Source organism: Scyliorhinus canicula, chromosome 3 (assembly GCF_902713615.1).
Source record: "Scyliorhinus canicula chromosome 3, sScyCan1.1, whole genome shotgun sequence".
In the NCBI taxonomy this organism is placed as follows: Eukaryota; Metazoa; Chordata; class Chondrichthyes; order Carcharhiniformes; family Scyliorhinidae; genus Scyliorhinus; species Scyliorhinus canicula.
The window spans coordinates 64,698,059-64,722,185 of NC_052148.1; the positions used below are offsets into that span (position 1 = coordinate 64,698,059).

General features: G+C 44.2%; 1 protein-coding gene across 4 annotated transcripts in view; it reads right to left on the reverse strand.

Moving 5' to 3' along the window:
• The window catches only part of dnai1.2 (dynein, axonemal, intermediate chain 1, paralog 2), a 313,232-nt gene that overhangs the window by 194,035 nt on the left and 95,070 nt on the right, over positions 1-24,127 (reverse strand). For all 4 annotated transcript variants that reach the window (XM_038790653.1, XM_038790652.1, XM_038790651.1 and 1 more), the window contains one exon: positions 8,439-8,686. In XM_038790653.1, coding sequence (XP_038646581.1) covers positions 8,439-8,686 — 248 coding nt within the window. The remainder of the gene's footprint in view (positions 1-8,438; positions 8,687-24,127) is intronic.

Sequence of the window (24,127 nt, forward strand, 5' to 3'; positions counted from 1 at the left end):
GGCTTTAACGTCCTGTCCATGGTACTGGGCACCATCATGGAAACGTACAACTGGCACCACACTAATGCTGAGATAGCAGTCACCACGGTTGAAGATATCCTCACCCCTCGTCCTGCTGATCCCCAAACTAGAGGTTATGAGGGCATCCCTCGCTTGATGGCGCAAGTAAACCCTGGCTATGGACCAAGGTCTTTCCTCCTCCTCTGCGGCTAGACCCTTATGCCCTCCTTGATTTCCTTCTCATCTGAGGAATATGGCACTCCTCCATCTCATCCTGGTCCAGGTGGTCTCCACTCTGCAGCACCAGGTTGTGGAGAGCACAGCACACAATAATGCAGGGCACTCTCTGGGGGCTGTACTGGAGAGCTGGAGGGCACCCCCCCCCACCCCCTGCGTCCCCCCGTCCCAATCACCTTCTCCACCAGCACACGCATTGAAGCATGAGCCTCGTTGTAGTGAGCATTTGCCACCTCCTTAATGTGTACGCCTTCTCCCCAAACCATTCCTCCAGTCACAGCTGCCCCTCAAAGACGTCTGGGCCCAAAGATGTAATTGTCATGGTCACTCCTCGGGAAACGGTCACACACCTGCTCACCTTGTGTGGTCATAGACGATCTGTAGGCTGATGGAATGGAATTCCTTGAAGCTCAGAACAGTGCCCAATGAGGCCACAGGGCCATGTTGGTTCAGTCTATCAAATCCTGCATTTGGGGCATTGCTGGTAAACGGGTGAATCCGATGGCCCTGGTGCTTTGGATCTCCTGGTCTTGGTCCAAGTTTATATTTGTGTGGGTCATCACATAAAGGGCATCTGTCACCTCCCAAATGTGTGTTGCTGACTAGGATATGGGTGCCCTGAAACGAGCTGCTCGCACAGAAGTTCAGAGCGGAAGTGACTTCAAGGACCATGGGGAGTGGGTATCCTCCCATCCCATGTGGTGCCAGCACTTGCAGCGCATGGCAAGGTTAGTCCATCGTTCCCCCGGAACAGGCGCAGTCTTCTCCGGCACTGTGGCTCCAACATCTCAAGATAGGCAAATCAACGTCAGAAGACTCTTGATCAGTCAAGTCTCAAACTAGGCTGCTCCCTGTACAGCTAAGGACCCAGACTCTCCCTCCTCAGCAGGGTGCTGGTCCTGATTGCGTGCAATGATAAGTCCCTGTCTCTGCTGCTGCTCTATCGCTATGAGTACAAATGCCAACTTGACAGGCTCCATAATTCTCCAGTATAATGCACTGAAAATAGAAGGAAACCAAAGTGAGCGATGAGGATTCCTGAGAAGGGCCTGCCCCTCAGCCCTCTACTGTGACCTCAACCATGCACTTCCCTCTCAGTGAGTCCATCTCCATTAAGCCTCACACCCTCCCCTCTCACACTGGCACATCCACAGTCCTGTCCCTTTCATGTCTGCCAGGATTAATCATCTGGACACTCGAGAGTCTCATTGGCACATTTCTCACGGCAATTCCCCAGCTCCCTCCTCCCTCCTCTTTAGGTGACAGGGCTGCTGAATGGATGCATGGGATCCGTGGCTGCATCCTCGTGGGGAACCTCAAAACAACTTCCAATAATGACAGGTAACAGGGCGACTGATGATAGACTCGACCATGAAACCTTTTTTGTGGGGTCACATCAGTGTATCCTGTGTTATCTAAACACTTGATTAAGCATTGGGGGTTCAATGCTAAGGACTTAAAGCAATGGCAGTTCTCTTTAGCTTTGCATATCTCATTGGCACTTTTGATTTACTAATGAAGGGTGAAATTGAATTTCAATCAATTGAATGCCTCTTGTGACAGTTGAGGTACAGCTGATAAGAGTGAAAAGCCTGCAATGAACATGACATCCGCGTTCTCCCATTTCACAGCCCTGCACAATTATTCCTCTGACACATATTTCCTAGATAAGTGCAATCAATAGAGCTCAATCCCTTGGTCCTCAGAGTGCTATCTGAATGCGGGGTTCTAGGCAGTTGTGCTTCCCCAAGTGTGAGGGTCTTCATTACTCAAGGCAGAGATGCAAGCCATTCCTGAGGTGCCCAGTCTGCCCTTACAGCATGGCTTCTCATGGGACCCTACCCACTTATCTCACAGATGCCCCCAGTGCTGACACTCAGTATTCACCCCCTGCTGCCCACTCTCCAGCTCCCACTAAGGACTGGCACACCTTCAGCCGTGATTTGGCCACAAGCCCAGCAAGAAGGGCACAAAGTCTGCATACCAGTTTCCAGACCCATTAAAGTAAGGGTGCCCCAAAGTGAATGGAAGGTAAGGCCTGCTGGGGACCCCCCCCCACCACCCCCCCCTCCCCACCACCCCCCCCCCCTGAGAATGAGAGACTGACCCCCCTCTGCCCCGAATCTTCCTCTTCAATGCACCCTGAGCAGTGAAGTTGGTAAATCATGGCTGCCTGAATGCTCACTTCCGATATCCCCCTCAGAGGTGAAGCCACCAGGTTAATGCTTTTGTAGACCTGTTGTAAATAATGCTGGAGTGATGTCATGCTAGTGCTCAGTGATATTACAAGAGGGGTGAAGGTCTGGAAAGAGTGCTCATAATGACATGCTAATGTATTAAAAGGAGGTTCCCGGCTTTGCACAGTGTGATTCGCATTACTCCACTGGCTGGGAGGAGGTGGGGAGGTGTCTAAAATACAGTCACGTCAGGGAGAATCACATTTTTCGATTTTCCCCGGATTTTGAGCCTGCGTCCGGTTTATCACGGACAGAGCGAGAGAGGGCTCAAATATTCTTGCCTCGGGGAGCAGCACAGTTAACGTTGCTGCCTCAAGGCACGAGGTTCCAGATTCAATCCCACCTCTTGGTCACTGTCCGTGTGGAGTTTGCCCCACAACCCAAAGGTGTGCAGGGTAGGTGGATTGGTTACGCTAAATTGCCTCTTAATTGGAAAAAATGAATTGGGTATTCTAAATTTATATTTAAAGAAGTATCCTTGCCTCACAGTTTTACAAATTTAAAAAAATTCTTTGGGGTTCTTGTCCGATATCCTAACAAATGTTGGGGTCTAGTTCGGTGTTCTAACAGGTTCCAAAATGCTTCCTTTCATATCTAGCTCAGTAAATGCTTCTCTCTGGATTTGCTGCCCAATTATCTTCTGCTGGAGTTATAGAAAGCATCATTATAATTACTGGTTTATTAATAAGCATTATGTCAAACATCGTATTGTAATTTATCAGCTGTATGTCTTTTGGCTCTGTTTAAGTTAAATATTGTAAGTAAATGCAATCATTAGTTTTAGGTTCAATAATCTGCCCTACACTTAATAAGGTTGGCAGCAGGACCATGTAAAATTGCTCTGTTGGTTATGTTTGTTTAGTACCAGTGAACTCTAGACACCAGTTGCGGCGGCAGAGACAGCTTGCTGCCATGGGAAGCAGTATCCCGATTCCGGTTGTATTCATGAACAGACAGTTTCTGGTTTAGGTCAGAAAACAGGCATCAAAACCCTTAATAGCCTATTTCAGGGGCCTAATGCCTATGTTAGGTTGCTATTTATCGGGTACTAAACATGCTTTTCCATCCTTGTTCAGCCATGGTTGGTTGGATCTCTAAATTGGACTTCATTAAGTTGGTTTTCACTTTAAAATGGGTGCAATGAGGGCCAATTTCCCAAGATAATTTAAAGCTTTTTGGAAAGGGGAGAAATGTATTGTAAACAACCCTGCACACATAATTTATCAGAATATATCAACAATAAAAGTAATTGTGGGGGCGTGGGGATGCCAATAGAAACTGCATTTTTCCAAAACATCAATACAGTTGATTAAGTGTTCAGCTATAACAGAAGACTGTTTTTTAACTCAATCCTTCCCCATGTTGACATGGTATAAACAGTTGAAAGAATAAGCCCAACAATTAAGTCAGTTGGGCAGCACGGTGGCACAGTGGTTAGCATTGCTGCCTACGGTGCTGAGGACCCGGGTTCGAATCCCGGCCCTGGGTCACTGTCCGTGTGGAGTTTGCACATTCTCCCCGTGTCTGCGTGGGTTTCACCCCCACAACCCAAAGATGTGCAGGTTAGGTAGACTGGCCACACTAAACTGCCCCTTAATTGGAAAAAATAATTGGATACTCTAAATTTATAAAAAAAAACACAATTAAGTCAGTTTAACTTCAGTGGTGGGAAAGTTTCTAGAAACAATTTTTGGGATAAAATTAGTAGTCATATGGAAAATGTGGGTTGATTAGGAAGTGCCAGCATGCATTTCTAAATGGGAGATTGTGTTTAACTTGTTGGAGTTTTTTGATGAAGCAAAAAAAGGGTCGATGAGGGGAATGTTGTTGATGTGGGGTACATGGACTTTCAAAGAGCTTTGATACAGTTCCAAACAACAAATTTGAGAGAGATATTATTCATGGAATAAAGGGGATCATAGTGTTGACGTCATGGTAGTGAGGGGCTGGTTTAGCACACTGGGCTAAATACCTGGATTTTAAAGCAGACCAAGGCAGGCCAGCAGCACGGTCCAATTCCTGTACCAGCCTCCCCGAACAGGCCCGGAATGTGGCGACTAGGGACTTTGCACAGTAACTTCATTGAAGCCTACTCATGACAATAAGCGATTTTCAGGTGGTGGCGTGTGGTATTGTCACTCGACTGGTAATCCAGGGAGCTAGGATAATGCTTTGGGGACCTCGGTTCAAATCTCACCAAGGGAGATGGTGGAATTTGAATTGAATTTTTAAAAATCTGTACTTAAAAGTCTAATGATGTCCATGAATCAATTTTCGGAAAAGGTCATCTGGTCACTAACGTCCTTTAGGGAACAAAATCTGCCGCTCTCACCTGGTTTGGCCTACATGTGTCTCCAGACCTATAGCAATGTGATTGGCTCTGAACAAGGGCAAATAGGGATGGGCAATAAATTATGGCCTAGTCATCGACATCCACCTCCCATAAATGTATTAAAAAGGCAACATGGATATAAAATTGGCTTAGTACTAGGAAACAAATCAATAATGGTCAATAGATTTTATTTGGACTGGAAGAAGGTTTGTAGGGGTTGGTATTGGAACGCTTGCTTTTCCCAATGTGTCATTAATGATCTAGATCTTGCGTTTTCAGGAGACAATTTTGAAGTTTGTGGATAATACAAAACTTGGAGGCATTGTTAACTATGAGGAGGACAATATCAAACTTCAAAGAGCGTAGACAGGTTCGTGAAGTGAGCTTCAAAAAACAGTTCAGAAAAAAGATCAATGTTGATGGCTAAAAGCCTGCTAGTGAACATCCAACAATGTCTTCTCAAAAATCTCCAAATTTTTCATTTTAATGGGGTGGAGGAAAATTGGAAAGAGTTGAAGACAGCCAGCATTTCAAGCTGTGAAGAAACCATCGGCTAAAAACCAGGAAACACCAAGATTGGTTCGACGCGAGACATTATCCAAGACATTATCGACAGGAGGAGGAAAGCCTCCACATCTAGCAAAATGACATAAACAGTAAGGCAAAGAGGAGAGCTCATTAATCAGCCAAGGAAGAGGTACAAAGAAGAACTAAGGAAATCAAGAACCAATGGTGGGCTGAGGAAGCTAAGGAGCTGCAACTCTTTTCTGACTCTTTGCTTCTCCAAATACATAAAGGGCAAAAGAGTAATGAGGGAAAGAGGCCTCTTAAGAATCTACAAGGTCATCTATGTGCGGATCCACCAAGAGATGGGTGAGATCCTAATTGAATATTTCTCATTGGTATTTACTGTTGAGAAAAGCATGGATGTTAGAGAACTTGGGGAAATAAATAGTGATATCTTGAAGAGTGTACATATTACAGAGGAGGAGGTGCTTGAGATCTTAAAGCGCATCAAGGTAGTTAAACCCCAGGACCTGATGAAATGTATCCCAGGGGCTGGATTCTCCAGTTGCCAATGGCGACCGGCCGGACAATCCAAATTCCCGACGCCATCGGGGGCGACGCCACTTTTGCGATGCGCCGCCCCCTCCATGCCACATATCGACGGCCACAGGCCATTGCCTGAGGCCCTCCCCCAGACGCTCCGCCCCCGACCGGCCGAGTTCCCGACGGTGTGGGACTCTCATGGTCTCACCAGACGGGAACTCGGCGTGGTGGCTGCGGGACTCAGTCCTGCGCTGCCACAGTCGGGGGAGGACCGATTCGTGGGCAGGGAAGGGTCATTATTCGGGGCTGGGGGCACTGTGGGGGGGGGGGGGGTGGTGCTTCAGGGTGCTCAAGCTGGCCGTAAGGGGGACTATGTAGTCAGCCGGGTACGGAGCGGCCTCCGCCATGCGTGTGCGTGGCCACAGACCCGGCAATTCTCCGGGTCGTATCGGCAGCTAGAGCCGGGTGCTCTACACTGCCGCCCTGCTAGCGCCCAGCAAGATGGGGAATCGGTGGCCATTTTGCGCCAGTTTTTCTGCCATTCCCACGCTGGCTTGGGGACATAGCCCCAGAATTGGAGAATCCAGCCCCATTTTTCACGAATTTGATAGTTTTTTGAAGGGGTAACCAAGAAGATAGATGAGGGCTGTGCAATCGCGTTGTCTACATGGACTTTAGCAAGGCCTTTGACAAGGTACCGCATGGTATGTTGTAGAATAAGGTTAAATCTCACGGGATCCAGGGTGAGATAGCCAATTGGATACAAAATTGGCTTGACGACAGAAGAGAAAGGGTGGTTGTAGAGGGTTGTTTTTCAAATTGGAGGCCTGTAACCAGCGGTGTGCCTCAGGGTTCTGTGCTGAGTCCATTTTTATTGTCACTTATATTAATGATTTGGGTGAGAATTTAGGAGGCATGGTTAGTAAGTTTGCAGATGACACCAAGATTGGTGGCATAGTGGACAGTCAAAAGGCTGTCTAAGATTGCAAAAGGATCTTGATCAATTGGGCTAGTGTGCTGATGAAGGGCAGATGGAGTTTAATTTAGATAAACGTGAGGTGATGCATTTTGGTAGATCAAATTGGATAAGGAGCTACTCAGTTAATGCTAGTGTGCTGGGGAGAGTTATAGAACAAATAGATCTGGGAGTACAGGTTCATAGCTCCTTGAAAATGGAGTTACAGATGGACAGGCTGATGAAGAAGATTATCGGCATGCTTGGTTTCATTGGTCAAAGTCCCCCGAGCAAGAAGAGGACATAGAAGCACGTCAAAGACACATCTGAAGGCGTACCTCAAGAAATGCAACACAGCCGTCAATGTCTGGGAGACTCTTGCTCTGAAGAGACCTACTTGGAGGAACCTCCTGATTGAAGGGACACAATTCTTCAAGGAAATTCCACAGCAAGAGGAGGCCTAGAAACAGAGCCTGAGAAAGGAATACCAGAAAACTAGAGTCCAAGGACCAATCCCACCTCCCAGAAACACCTGCGAAGTGTGCGTCGAAGATGTGTCTCCAGGATTGGGCTCATCAACCACACAAGGACCCACGGAATCCATGACCAATAACACAGAGCTTCTTAGGTAGACAATCATACTCATTCGTGAAGGATCACGAAGAAGAGAACTGTGATGTGGGCAGATAGATGGCAGATGAAGTTCAATACGGAGAAGTATGAGGTGATGTGTTCTGGTAGAAAGAACATGGACAGACAATATAAAATAAGGGGTATAATTCTAAAAGGATTGCAGGAGCAGAGAAACCTCAGGGTATATGTGTATAGATCTTTGAAGGTGACAGGACAGGTGGCAAGAGCAGTTAAAGTAGACATTATCCTGAGCTTTATTAAGAGGGATAGCGTACAAGAGCAAGGAGATTGTACTGAATTTATACAAGATGCTCGTGAGACCTCAACTGCAGTATTGTGTACAGTTCTGGATGCCACACCATGGGAAGGATGTGAATGCACTGGATGGAGTGCAGAATAGGATTACAAGAATGGCTCCAAGGATTAGAAACTTCGATTATGAGGATAGATTGGTGCAGTTGGAACTGTTCTCCTTGGAGAGAAGAAGGCTAAGAGGAAATTTGATAGAGATGTTCAAAACCATGAGGGAGCTGGACAGAGTGGATAGGGAGAAACTGTTCCTGTTTGAAAAGGATTGAGAATGATAGGACACAGATTTAAAGTGATTTGTAAAAGAAGCAAATGTGATGTGACAAAAAAACCTTTTCAAACACAGAGTGGTTCATGTTTGGAATGAACTTTCTCGAAGTGGGGAAGAGGCAAGTTCAATTGTGGTATTCAAGAGAGCAGTCAATGATTATTTCTCTACAGGACAAGTCACCATTTTCTGCATTTATTGGTCCAGCCATTTGCAAAGATACAAACAATTGGACAATCAACTAAGGTTATCTGGCTGGTTGTCCAACAAATACTAATACAGCCATTAGACAATCTGGGGAAACAAGCAATTTATATTTAAGAATATTTCAACAAATTTACTAGAAATGTAGCAAAAATAATAATCCTTAATCTTCTGCAAAAGTTGTGAATCTTATTAGAAGGATCTAGAACCCACCTGCCAAACAGGATCAGTGTGCTTGCCAGATTTAGCTGAACTCTTGTAAACTGGCTTTGCACTGCGTTCCTTGATGTTGTAGACAGCAACACAGCCATCATAATATCCAACTGCTATCAGGTGTGGATACATGTTGTGGATATCCACGCACAAGACACTGCTCTCTGTGCTATATTGGTATTCAGGGTAGGTGGGATTTTTCAGCGAATGAACCAGAAGCATGCCACGGTTCTGTTTCATAAAATCATCTAGGGTTAAGGGAGAAAAATAATGTAACATTAACCAAAACAGCAGAGAAATGAACTTAATTACAGACACTTAGGATGAGATTTTGCCAAAACTGAGGAGTCATATGAGTGTTTTTTGGGTGAGTGAGAGCCAGGACTTCCCCACAATATTGGCAGATACTGGGTTGTTGTAAAACTCCACCTAGTTTAATAATATAATTCAGAGGAGGAATGGAGCTGCCTTTATCTGCTCTGGTCTAATTGTGACTCTTGACCCACATAAATGTGGGTGATTCTTAACTGCCCTCTGAAATTGCCTAGCACTGTATCAAATAACTATAGGAAAGTTCAGAAAGAACAATATTGGACAGACCACTGGATCTAGACAGCACACATGACAAAGGCAGACTCTGCCTTGTGGATCCTGCAAAGTCTTCCTCGTGACATTTGGGGATTTGTACAAAAATTGGGAAAGCTGTTCCACAGATTAGTAAAGCAACAGCCTCCCAGAGTAATATTCACTGAAATGTGCCTTGCAATGTCCCACCAGCATAACAGGTGAAATGAAATGAAAAAAATGAAAATCGCTTATTGTCACGAGTAGGCTTCAATGAAGTTACTGTGAAAAGCCCCTAGTCGCCACATTCCGGCGCCTGTCCGGGGAGGCTGGTGCGGGAATCGAACCGTGCTGCTGGCCTGCTTGGTCTGCTTTAAAAGCCAGCGATTTAGCTGAGTGAGCTAAACCAGCCCCTAGGTCAAACAGGACTGGCAGTGACACAATAGTATAGAGTCGGGAGGGAATGGTCTTGGGAGTCTGCAACTTGACTCTGAGGTCTCGAGGCAACAAACATGACAAAGGGTCTCTCCACCTGAATACGACCTTCTACCCTCCCTCAGCTGATAAAATACTGCTGAGAAGCACTGAGGGTAACAGGTGCACAGATGTACTCTGGTTTGGGGAAACTTCAATGTCCATTACAATGAGTGGCTCAACAATACCACAACTGACCAAGTCAAATGCTGAAGGATATATCTGCCAGACTGGCCTGGGACAGGTAGTGGGGGAATCAACATGAGGGTAAAACCTACTGAACCTTATCCTTTTCACAATTCTTTCCACGGCAGTGTTGGTGGGAGTGACCATAATAGTCTTGTGGAGGCCAAGTTCTGTCTTCACAATAAGGATATACTCCTTCATATTTTGTATCCTGCCAATGTATTAATTGGGATGGATTCGGAACAGGACTAGTAGCTCAGAAGTAAGAGCCCATGAGGTGCTGTGGACCATCATCAACAGCAGAATTGTATTCAACCACAATCGGTAAACTCATGGCCTGCAATATCCCTCTCTATGAATACATCAAGTCAGGGGATTATTACCATTAAGACAAACCTTAATAGGCATTCTTGGTTGAAAGCACATACATCCATTAGAGTATTGAAACACCTGGCCCCCACAGAAAACACTGCTTGATTGGCAGCTATGGCTTTTTGATCTCTTTCGTCAATTGTACAATATGTATTTACGTAAGCTAAAGAGGTTTAGAGTGCTTGCAGTTTCAGCTATTGATGATTGACATTTTCTATTGGTTTGAAGTAATGTTTTTAAGAAAGAGGAGCAATGATGTTTTAAAAATGAATTGGGTACACATACATTTTGAAATGCCACAAAGCTAAATCCAAACTTCAAGTATTTTATTGATGGTTGAATATTTCCTCTGTACCCAAAAGCAGTAGTAGCACAGCGGTATTCTCACTGGACTGATGATCCAGAGACAAAGGGTAATATTCTGGGGACCTGGGTACAAATCTCGCCACAGCAGGCGGTGGAAATTGAATTTCAATAAATATCTGGAATTAAAAGTCCAATGATGACCATGAAACCACTGTCGATCGTCATTAAAAAAAAATAACTGGTTCACTCATGTCCTTTGGGGAAGGAAATCTGCAGTCCTCATCTGGTCTAGCCATGTATGACTCCAGTTCCACAGCAATGTGATTAACTCGTAATTGCCCTCTGAAATGGCCTAGCAAGCCACTTCAAACTGCTACAGAGTTAATAAAAAGGAAATCGGATGGACCACCTTGCATTAACCTAGGCGCTGGCTTGTCCCAGCAGCAGAGGTGGCAGCACAGAGGTATACAGTTGTGAGGGAGTTGTCCTGGGATTCCTCAACATAGGCTCAGGATCCCATGAAGTCTCATGACTTTCGGTCAAACATGGGCAAAGTAACATCCTTATGATTACCACATACCATCCACCCATAGCTGATGAATCAGTACTCCTCCATGTTGAACACAACTTGGTGGAAGCACTTAGGGTGGCAAGGGTAATGAATGTACTCTGGGTGGAGAAACTTCAAGGTTCATCACCATGAGTGGCTCGATAGCACCATTACTGACCGATCTGGCCGAGTCCTAAAGGACATAACTGCAAGACTGGGTCTGCGACAGGTGGTGAGGAGACCAACAAGAGGGAAAAACAAACTGGACCTCATCATCAACAACCTGCCTGCCGCAGGAGCATCTGTCCATGACAGTATCTGTAGGAGTGACCACTGCACAATCTTTATGGAGACAAAGTCCCATCTTCACATTGAGGATGCCATTCCTCGTGTTGTGTGACGTGATCATCATGCTAAATGGGATAGATTCAGAAGGGAACTGGTAACTCAAGACTGTCTTGTACACAAAAAGCAGGACAAATACAACCCGGCCAATTACTGCCCCATCAGCCTACTCTCAATCTTCAGTAAAGTGAAGGAAGGAGTCATCAACAGTGCTATCAAGTGGCACTTACTGAGCAACAATCTGTCCACTGAAGCTCATATCGGGTTGCACCAGGGTCACTCAGCTCTTGACCTCATTACAGCCTTGGTTCAAACATGGACAAAATAGCTGAACTCCAGAGTTGAATGAAAAATGAAAATCACTTATTGTCACAAGTAGGCTTCAAATGAAGTTACTGTGAAAAGCTCCTAGTCGCCACATTCCGGCGCCTGTTCGGGGAGGCTGGTACGGGAATTGAACCGTGCTGCTGGCCTGCCTGGGTCTGCTTTCAAAGCCAGCAATTTAGCTCTGTGCTAAACCAGCTGAGAGTGACTGCCCTTGACATCAAGGCAGCATTTGATCGAGTATGGCATCAAGAGGTCCGAGTAAAACTGGAGTCAATGGGAATCAGGGGAAAACTCTCCATTGGTTGGAGTCCTACCGAGCACAAAGGAAGATAGTTGTGGTTGTTGGAGGTCAGCCATCTCAGTCCCGGGACATCACTACAGGAATTCCTCAGGCAAGTGTCCTAGGCCCAACCATTTTCAGCTGTTTCATTAATGACCTTCCTTCCAACATGAGGTCAGATGTGGGAATGTTCGCTGACGATTGCACAATGTTCAGCACCATTCCAGACTCCCAGACACTGAAGCAGTCCACATGCAAATGCAGCTAGAGCTGGGCAATATCCAGCTTGGGCTGACAAATGGCAAGTAACATTTGTGCCACACAAGTGCCAGGCAATGACTGTCTCCAATAAGAGAAAATCAAACCATCATTCCATGACATTCAATGGCATTACCTCACTGTCAACATCCCGAGGACTACCATTGACAACATACTGAACTGATCTAGCCACATAAATACTGTAGCTATAAGAGCAGGTCAGAGGCTAGGTATCCTGCCGTGGGTAACTCACCTTCTGACGCCCAAAGCCTGTCCTCTACCTAAAAGGCACAAGTCAAGAGTGTGATGTAATACTCCCTACTTGCCTTGATGAGTGCAGCTCCAACAACACTCAAGAAGCCTGACACCACTCAGGACAAAACAGCCCCCTTGATTGGCATCCCATTACAAACATTCACTCCCCCCACCACCGATGCACAGTGGCAGCAGTGCTTACCATCTACAAGAAGCACTGCAGGAACTCACCAAGGCTCCTTAGGCAGCACCTTCCAAACCCATGACCATTATCATCGAGAAGGACAAGGGCAGCAGATACATGGGAACACCACCAGTTGGAAGTTCCCCTCCAAGTCACTCACCATTTGATGTAAAAAATATATTGGCATTCCTTCACTGTTGCTGGGTCAAAATCCTGGAACTCCCTCCTAAATAGCACAGTTGGTGAACCTGCACCACTTGGACTGCAGCAGTTCAGGAAGGCGTCCCCACCACATTCTCAACTGCATTTAGGGATGGGCAACATATCCTGGCCGAGCTAGCGAAGCCCACATCTCGTAAAATGAATTTTTAAAAATCATATTTTTCAATATTTTCCCAATGTTACTGTGGTATACTGTGAAACAGGCTTGTGTGTGAGTATGAACATAGAACATAGAACAGTACAGCACAGAACAGGCCCTTCGGCCCTCAATGTTGTGCCGAGCCATGATCACCCCACTCAAACCCACGTATCCACCCTATACCCGTAACCCAACAACCCCCCCCATTAACCTTACTTTTATTAGGACACTACGGGCAATTTAGCATGGCCAATCCACCTAACCCGCACATCTTTGGACTGTGGGAGGAAACCGGAGCACCCGGAGGAAACCCACGCACAGAGGGGGAGGACGTGCAGACTCCACACAGACAGTATGGGTGTGATTAAATTCCATGGGATCCAATGAATCCCTACCGTGCAGAAAGAGGCCACTCGGTCCATCCAATCTGTACTGACCCTCTGAAAGAGCCCACTCCCCCGCAACACCACCTAATCTGCAAATGTTTAGACACCAAGTGGTAATTTTAGCCTGGCCAATCCACCTAACCTGCAGATCTTTCGACTGGGGGAGGAAAACAGAGCACCCCGAGGAAATCCTCGCAGACTAGGGAAAAATGTGCAAAACTCCACACAGTCACCCAACTGAACATGGTCCCTGGTGCTGTGAGGCAGCAGTGCTAACCACTGTGCCACTGAACACAGTTAGACTGCAAGGTAAAAAAGATCAAAAAGAAGCCAAGTGTTATAGAAAGTATTTTGAAGTGGAGATGAGCAGGGCTAAGATGGTAAAGTGAACAGCATGATTGGAAATTTGCCTTTGGAAGGTAAGGAGGGTGAATTCAAGTTTAACTATTGTTTTTCAAAAGGAAAATGTATAATTGGCAAAGATCACAAATGAATAAAGTATCACGTTTAGTTTTACCTAAAAGTAGTGACCATAAAAATAACATATACTCTGGGAAAAGGAACTTTCAAAGGGGTGTAAAAACAATTGATTTAAAGATGAATTGGAGAAAACATATTTAAACAGAGTTTGAATGATCTTTAGGTAGGTGTTGCTATTAGATTCTAAAGTGCAGGTGGACTGAAAAAGAAGTGTGAAATAAGAAGCTTGCATCCACCCTCAGAGAAGACAAGTGTTGCATCTGCAAAATTTTGATGCATGCTTTGTTTTTTTCCAGTATTGAGTGAGAGAGGGAGAAACTATAAAATATTGCCCTGTAGCAACAGCAGGTGTTTGTGATAATCTTACTGGAATTATTTCTAGATTAATATCTAGAAGGACTGTTGCCTAAAAAGGGTGTTGAGCTCTGTGTTTTGACCATAAGACCATAAAATTAGGCCATTTATCTTATCGAGTCTGCTTCCCCATTCAACCATGGCTGATATGTTTCTCATCTCCATTCCCCTGCATTCTCCCCAAAACCCCTGATCACCTTATTAATCAAGAACCTATCTATCTCGGTCTTAAAGACATTCAGTGATGTGACCTCCACAGTCTTCTGTGGCAATGAGTTCCATAGGTTCACTATCCTCTAGCTGAAGAAATTCCTCCTCATCTTTGTTTTAAAGGATCATCCCTTCTGTCTGAGGCTGCGCCTTCAGGCTCCAATTTCTCCTACCAGTGGAAACATCCACGCCACATCCAGTCTATCAAGGCCTCTCAGTATTCTGTTAAGTTTCAATTAGATTACCCCATCATCCTTCTAAACTCAGGGCAGCATGGTGGCACAGTGGTTAGCATTGCTGCCTACGGCGCTGAGGACCCGGGTTCGAATCCCGGCCCTGGGTCACTGTCCGTGTGGAGTTTGCACATTCTCCCCGTGTCTGCGTGGGTTTCACCCCCACAACCCAAAGATGTGCAGGATAGATAGATTGGCCACTCTAAATTGCCCCTTAATTGGAAAAAATTATTGGGTACTCTAAATTTATTTTTTTAAAAAACAAAAAAAAAACAAAAATCCTTCTAAACTCCATCCATCCATTTATGGGCAGCACAGTAGCACAAGTGGATAGCACTGTAGCATCACAGCCCAAGGGTCCCAGGTTCAATTCCCTGCTGGAACACTGTCTGTGCGGAGTCTGCACGTTTTCCCCACGTCTGCATGGGTTTCTTCTGGGTGCTCCGGTTTCCTCCCACAGTCCCAGATGTGCAGGTTAGGTGGATTGGCCATGCTAAACTGCCCTTATGTCCAAAAATGTTAGGAGGGGTTATTGCGTTATGGGATAGGGTGGAAGTGAGGGCTTAAGTGGGTCGGTGCAGACTCGATAGGCCGAATTGCCTCCTTATGCACTGTATGTTCTATGATCTATGAGTACAAACCCAGAGTCCTCAACCGCTTATTAGCTAAGAAGAAGTCCGTTTAGAAATGGTTGTGGAACAATTGTTACCTGTGTACATGTAATCTAGTGTGTTTAATTTTTTTAGATAAAGGTTCAAATGTAATATTTTAAATCTCTAAAATACAAATTGTAAAGTGTTGTGATAGCTTGTTAAAGTTTCCCTTTGGGATTTGGGCAACACGGGCAAGTACCACAAGCTACATCATAACAGGGCAGCACGGTGGCCTAGTGGTTAGCACAACCGCCTCACGGCGCTGAGGTCCCAGGTTCGATCCCGGCTCTGGGTCACTGTCCGTGTGGAGTTTGCACATTCTCCCCGTGTCTGCGTGGGTTTCGCCCCCACAACCCAAAAATGTGCAGAGTAGGTGGATTGGCCACGCTAAATTGCCCCTTAATTGGAAAAAATAATTGGCTAATCTAAATTTTTTTTTAAAAAAAGCTACATCATAACACTTCTGATGTACATTTAACTTCCGTGAGGGACACCCTGCCCCTTTTCACTTCCTAGTTCACCTTCTTGTAATAACACAACAGCAACACCCACACCACTGGCATCAATAGCCAACTTAAACCATGTTGCATAATTAGGTGCTGCTGTAACAGATGCAGTAGTTAGCACAGACATTAAGCTGTTGAATACACCTGACGCTCCTGAGTCTATTGCCATTTTATAATATTTTTAATAATTCAGTTAATAGAGCAACCACACTGTTAACATTTGGCACAAACCTCTATGAAAATCCATTCATGCCTTAAATTTTAAAACTTACAATTTTTTTGGAGGCATTGGAAGTTCCATAATGCATATCATGGATCCACTTGACCGTGTCCAACAGTGTGGCCTAAATATGTAACTTGCGCTTTTGCAAATTCATTCTTAGCCAAGTTTTCAACCAAATCGGCTTCTTGCAGTCGATGAAACAGTTCCTTAAAATGTTGCAAATTTTCTTCCCATGTTTGAATGCATACGATTAGGTCACCAATACAAATAGCACAATTACTCGGTCTGTAAATTATCCGGTTTGTTAATCTTTGAAATGTTGCTGGTGCATTCTTCATACCAAATGACATAACTTCGAATTGATATAGACCATCTGGCATCACAAAAGCTGATATTTCTTTTGCCTTTTCTGATAAGGGTAATTGCCAATACCCTCGCAGCAAGTCCATTTTTGTGATAAACTTTGACTGTCCCACTTTCTCAATACAATTTTCCAATCATAGAATAGGGTATGAATCTGCTCTTGTTGCTGCATTCATTTTGAGGTAATCAATACACTGTATTTGTGATCCATCCAGTTTTGGCATCATCACGAGAGGTGAATTCCAGTTATTGCAACTGGGCTGTGTGCTATCATTTACCCTGCAGACACCCTGTCCCAGCTTAATTAAATTAGTCACACACTGACAGATGACCATAGCCGCACAATCACAGCCACAAGCCTCCTTCCCAGCAAACCATAATAAACCCCCAAAATATTAAAAATAATATCCTTTCCTTCACAATAGCAACTGAAAGTTAACTCCTTCACACTGTCAGTCTGATGAGTCACATTACTAAAATTCTTCTTTGAGTATTGATGAATAGGGCTAGGAGCAAGAAAAAACCCAGAAATGTCAGCTCTTCAATGTGGTGTTGTAGAAGATAGAGAACCAAGAAATGCTATTTTTACAGTGCACATGCTATCAAAAAGAGCCATGGAGTTGTAAAAAGATGTAATTGTGTGTTTCATTGATTTCAGGAAGACATTTGCTCAGGTGAGACATGGAGAACTGAAAAGCATGTTGAGCATGTTCGAATCTCTGCATCTTGATGGCAAAGGCCTTACAGTGTTAAGAAATCTTAATTGGGAAAAGTTGCAGCAATTAAAGTTGAGAACGATCTAGGTGATTATGTGAAGATTAAATGAGGGGAGACAGGGGTGTGTTTTCTCCCTGATCAATTCAATTTGTGCAGTGAAAATATTCTTAGAGCAATTGATGACCTCCCTGGATTATAAATTGGAGGTTACATTAATAATATAAGATATGCTGGTGACTCCGTTCTTATTGCCGACTCTGAAGTGAAAATAAAAAGATAGAGCCATGAGTGAAAGTGAGAAGGAAGGGCTGAGCATCAATTTTAAGAAAATGCCTAGTAATGTTCAAAAAAAAAGCTATAACAGAAAGATAACTCATAGTGAAAAATGAAAAGGTCAAGCAGGTAGACAAATTTTGTTAACCATAAAGTGTGTTGACATCAGATAAAAAGTGTAATCAAAAATGAAGATAAAGGACTGGAATGGCGCAAAGTGCATTTCGCTATATGAAAAAGATTATGATCAACTCCAAACTGAGCTAAGGAAACAATGCTGAGAATCTTGTAATGCTACAACACACTAATTTTTACAAAACCAGTGGGGGGGGGTCCACCTATTACATGGGTCCCGGGGGGGGGGTGGGGCGGGCACCTAGGCAATCTAGGAGTGGGGGTCTGCTCTACAGTTGGGGGGGGGGGGGGGGCAGAGGTCGGGACTGATTTGCTGTGTGGGGGAGGGGGTGGTCGGCCATGGGACCTTGTTATCAGGCCGTCATCTTCGACAGCAAGATTTCCTGGGAATCCATCGTATTCCACTCCATGCATGAATTGCATGCCACTGAATTGCATCCCGCTTTGCGACTGCAAGGGTATCATAAAATTGGTGCAATTCAGCTCTGGCAGAACATAGTCTCCCAAATGGAGAATCCCGCCTGAAGTATTTTCACTTCCTATAAACATCCCTCTTCATGAGGAAAATAATTCTCAAAAAGGAAACTGAAGAGAAAAAAATGGCAAATGGGCTGGAAATGGGATTAACTGGTGAGCTCTACCAAAACAGCTGGGACAGGCATAATTTGGGCTGAATGGCCTCCTTTTCTGCAGAATCATTCTATGATTATACAGTCAAAAGTTTACTTGGTTTCAGGGAAGCCATAAGCTCAATTTGGTTATAAAGTAGCAACGTAAACCTGGAATCAAGTGAACTGGCTTCAGAGTGAAGCAGAAAACTCCCATTTATGATTGTCTCATTGCAATATAGTTTGACATTACAGAGTATAACTGTGTGCAAGTATGAAGGCATGACAGAAGCCCCATCTTATACAGGACAGTTGAGTTTTTACCTCAGCAGTAATCAGCAGTTACTCATAGCTGAAACTTGAACAGAAGATCAGATTGGTAGCTGCTTTACAAATGTACTCTTAAAACGTGACCTATATATTGAGCAACATTTACTCAGAATCTTAATTCATATGTGTATTTTCTGAACAGCCCTGTTTAGTAATTAGAATTGCTATCATGTTTTCAACCCAATGTCTCAGAATGAATTACTTTTTAAAAAAAGTTTGTTTATTCATCAGCTAATTGTCACAAGCATGTGTACAAATATCCTATCATTACGATCATGGTTTTTGTTGTTCTGGCTAGCAGAGTCCACTGTAGTACTCTGAATTCAGGAGGAGCTCTTCCTCACCTTCAAACTTCATAAATGTATTTTTGAAGAAGTCGTGTGGGGCTCTCTTTGTGGTCTCCAGTGGTTCCTTGAAAGGTGACTGGTTAAGCTTCTCAAGACATAGTATATGGTCAGGTTTGCATGGCACAAACATATTATGATCCTTCATGAGCCTCTGGGGCCTTGGCTCAGGTCTACATGAGGCAGACGGGGTTGAAGTGGTCCTTTAAAGGACTGGTAAGGAGGATAATTCAGATAGATATTTTGTGGGGAATTTGAGATAATAGCCTCTCAGAATACTGTAATATCCCACACGGGAACTATGGGGTGGGAATGATTATCTTCACCGTGGTCCTTGTAGAGGCGGGGGAACTCTATTAACAATGGCATAAAAAGTCGGTTATTGAGGCATCAACCAGAAGAGGAACCCGGTAGGGATCTACTGGGCAGTGTCTTTACCATATTGTAAATACATCTACGTTCTTTGCTTTACTTAGTGAGGATTCTCCATGTCCTTATTAAAAATACATTTTACCCAATTTACTGCCCCCAATTTACCACAAAACTGGTAGTACTTCAGAGATAAATTGAGATCACATTTCCTCAACCTACTTGATCTCCAATTTCACACATACTTCTAAAGAGCCAATCATGGGGAGATGATTGCATAGTAGCAATATCACTGGACTAGTAAACGAGAGGCCCAGGCTCATGGTTCAAATCTCACCCCGGTAACTGGTGGAATTTAAATTCAGTTAATTAACAAAACCTGGAATTTAAAACTAGTCCCAGGAATGTATGTCTTTGAAGGAAGAAAATCTGCAGTCCTTACCTGGCCTGACCTATATGTGACTCTAGACCCAGAGCAATATGGTTGACTTGTAACTATACCTTTAAGATGGCTTAGTAAACCACTCAGTTGAAAACAAATAAGGAGTGAACAACAAATGCTGCCTTTGCCAGTGACACTGACATCTGATGAAAGAATTTTAAAAATATATATAGGTGAGCATTTTTAACATGACCATATTGAACTAAAAACATTTTCATGACAGCTCCAAACCTGATGGAAAGTGGTTAAGGAGACATGGCTACCAGCAGAGAGGACAATTCACATGCTACTTAAATTTCAATGGGTCTAAGTCCTAGTATCAAGCTGTCAGCATGTACAAAAATACTTATTAGTCCTTTCACTGGAGATGCCTGGGTTGGCATTTCTTATATACAATCCAGTTTATTGGCTGCCTTCCGGTATCAGCCAGAATCCCCATAGTGCCAGAGAACAAATGGTACGTCTGATTTAGGTTTATTTTGTTCTGCACTTCACTAGATTATCTACAAGCAATAAGGTTTAGTCAATTGAGGTAATATTTCAAATTACCCCTGGTATTTCTTTAACCTTTGAATTATTTTATAAAAGTACTGTTATGGAACACATATCATATTTAAGGATAATCTGTGATTATTAATCCCTTGAGAAGTGATTTTTTAATGAATTAATGTCACAACAATTCATCAATTAAGCATGTGCAAGACTAATTTTCCCAAATCTGAAAACTATGTTTTGCATTTCACAGATAGAAAAGGAAAGCAATTTATCAATAGCAGCTTAAATGTGGAGACATACTGCTGATTTAACAGTGGAAGTTCAGAAATAGGAAAGAATATCTCATTAGTGATAAAATTACAGATGGTGTTTTAATCGTATAAAGAACCAAAAGGCAATCAATAATTTTCAGCGTTTAGTTATACTCCCACACAAAAAAAAGAGTTCCTTAAAAGATTTTTCATGACATATTCGATTCCTCGTCTTCCCATGCATATCTAAAAAACACATGTAAAAATCTCACATTTCTCATTCCACATCACACTGTGCAGCTTTTCAACAGCTAAATTAGATTCCTGTCTCAATCAGTCACTAGGTTGGAATTATTTTTTCAATTGTCTTTGATACCCGCCACAAGCTCCATTCCCAGCCTTCTGTTTCCACCCCAGCTAACTGCCTTAAGCTGAGCAAGACCACTCATATATTCAGTGTTCTGTTTGACACTGAGAGGGCAGCACGGTGGTGCAGTGGTTGGGACTGCTGTCTCACGACGCCGAGGTCCCAGGTTCGATCCCGGCTCTCGGTCACTATCTGTGTGGAGTTTGCACATTCTCCCCATAATCCAAAAATGAGCAGGATAGGTGGATTGGCCACGCCAAACTGGCCCTTAATTGGAAACAAAAACTGAATTAATTTTTTTTTTTAATTTTTGAGCCAGAGATCATGTCCTTGGCCGAGTTAGGAGAGGGTAGGATTTTGGAAATCTATGGGCAGGTATTGGCGACGGAGCTGGCGACGTTGGAGCAGATAAAGAGAAAGTGGCAGAGTGAGCTGGGCTTGGTCTTTCGAGGGGGGGGGGGGGGGGGTGAGGCTCCTCACTGGGTAAACTCCACCTCCTCGTGTGCAAGATTAAGCCTAATCCAGTTCAAGGTGGTGAACAGGGCACACCTGACCAGGGCGTGAATGAGTGGGCTCTTTCCAGGGTTGGAGGATAGGTATGAGCAGTGATCTACGTAGCTGGCGAATCGCATGCACATGTATTGGTCTTCCCCCCCCCCCCCCCCCAAACTTGCTAGTTTCTGGGTCTCCTTATTTGATACAGTGTCCAGGGATTTTGGGCGTTCAACTGGAGCCCTGCCTAATGATGGCCATTTTTGGAGTTTCAGACTTGCTGGTGCTGCAGACGGGGCAAGGGCAGATGTACTAGCCTTTGCCTCACTTAATGTCCCAGAAGAGCTGCTTGGGTGCAGATCCCAAGTGCCACCTGAGGCCTTGGTGTGGCTGGGAGACCTGATGACCTGATGGAATTTTTGTACTTGGAGAAGAATAAGTGTAGCATGAGGGGTCAGTGGAAGGGTCCTACTCGAGGTGGCATTTTCAGGGAGCTGGTTGCTGTCAGCTGTTAGGGAGGGGGCGGGGTTTGTCTCTGCATTTTGTTTAAGATTTGGCTTTTTTTCCTCATAGGGAGTGAGGGGGAGAGGGGATTTGGGGGCAGTGGTCAGTTGTTGTATTGTTGTTGTTTATGTATAATGAAAATTTTTGTCTGATTAAAAATATATATTTTTTAAATGTTTGACCCTAGGATGAGTGTCTGACGATTGCTGTGGGTCAGAGTCACACGTAAGCCAGTTTGGGAAAATATGGCAGATTTGCTTGTCTGAAAGAAATTAGTGAGCCAGATGGGTTCTTATGACAATCTAGTAGCTTCATGATTATTATTAATGAGACTAGCTTTTTCATGAAGTCATAAGATATAAGAGCAGGCATAGGCCATTTGAAAGTTCAGTCATTCTGGGAAAAAAACATGAAGTAGAAGAACTTTACTGTTGTCTAGCAACAGTGATTCAGTGACACAAACACAGAAAAAACAGAAGTTAAAAGGGAGAGTATTCAGTCTGTGTCAGAGAGAGAAGACTGGAATCTTAAGCTCTCCCAGAAGAAAACTACAAGGCTATTGGGACAGTAGTTAATTGAATAATCAGTTACCGGGCTCGGTAAAGTGAGCAGTTTAGCAAAGATGCTGCTGAAAAACTGAGTTAAGGGAACTCATTTATTTGCTCTGCATTTGAAGAAACAATGGGTTTAAGGGTGCTGTTTCTGGGGAGAGATATAAGTTGGGTAACAAGCATCAAGTGAATGTCCAGGGCAGCTGGGGCAGCACGGTGGCACAGTGGGTTAGCCCTGCTGCCTCACGGCGCCAGGTTCGATCCCGGCTCTGGGTCACTGTCCGTGTGGAGTTTGGACATTCTCCCCGTGTTTGCGTGGTTTTACCCCCACAACCCAAAGATGTGCAGGCTAGATGGATTGACCATGCTAGATTGCCCCTTAATTGGAAAAAATGAATTAGGTACTCTAAATTTATCTTTTTTAAAGTGAATGTCCAGGAACTCACCGGAAGGAAATCATTTGCATCTATAACAGTCCCAAGCAAGAAGCCTTTGTGTCAAACTAGTAGTAACTCTTCACTAGTTAATGTGTCTGTAAAGATATTGCTACGGTAAAGGAATAGTGGGAATTTGAATCATCTTCTTGTGTTTTTGAAATTTTTAATTTCTAAATTCATGTTTTTATGAATGGAAACGGCAAGTGGCTGAACAACGCTAGTAAAGCCAGCTGGAAAGCTGTTCGAATCGCGAACAGCTTTCACAGCAGAATCCACTCTGCAGAAACCACACACAATGATACCATTTGGAAGTTTTAGTTTCCAAAATTAATTTCCAAAAAAGTGACTCGCATGATACATGAGGTATACCATAAAATCATGTTTTGGGGATGAAAATTTAGGGGTGCATGATACGCGAGATCGAATGATATGCGAGTATATATGGGTAGGTTACTCTTGTCAACCCTGAGCAGACTCTTTTTCGTGTCTTTCATTTTTTTATTTTAGACTTACTTTTAACATACTCGTCTCCCTTATTTTGTTTGTTTAGCTTATTTATTTATTGCACGCTATGCGTTGCTAAACCTGACCGTAACTTCCTCCAGGTGGCAATCTCTGGCAGATTGCCACTCTCGCCGAATTTACCTTTGTTGGGATTCCGAAGTCCCTGTCTCGCCAAAACCTTCCTAAATCAGGCTGGGTGAGGCACATGTGGCGAAATGCACCCCCAGCAGCTTCAGTGTGGAGTAACTAGGGTGCAGAGAGGTAGGATACATCTTTTTTTTAAGGTATTAGCTGCAGGAAGGTGGTGGTGGTGCAGTGGTGGTGCAGTGGGGGTGCAGGATCGGGTTGGGTTGGGGGTGGGAGGTCATGTGTCTCGGAGTTGTCCCGTGTGAGGATGAGTTTTTAAATAGTTATTCTGCAGTTAAAAGTGATTATCTTCCTCTCACTCTTTCAGAGTATATCAGGATAAAACTGGCAGAACCATCCAAGGTTAGAAATTTAAATCATATCTATCAGATGGTTCCCAGCAAAGCTTAATTGCCCAGAAGTCAGTACTTCTGGACAATTGCCAGGTAAACTTTTACGTGGGAACGCTGCAAAGTGATTCCCCAGTGCTTTATTGAGGATATCTCCTAAATAGAACATAGAACATAGAACAGTACAGCACAGAACAGGCCCTTCGGCCCTCGATGTTGTGCCGAGCAATGATCACCCTACTTAAACCCACGTAACCCGTATACCCGTAACCCAACAATCCCCCCATTAACCTTACACTACGGGCAATTTAGCATGGCCAATCCACCTAACCCGCACATCTTTGGACTGTGGGAGGAAACCAGAGCACCCGGAGGAAACCCACGCACACACGGGGAGGACGTGCAGACTCCACACAGACAGTGACCCAGCTGGGAATTGAACCTGGGACCCTGGAGCTGTGAAGCATTGATGCTAACCACCATGCTACCATGAGGCCCTCATGGTAAATGCGATGCTGCAGAAC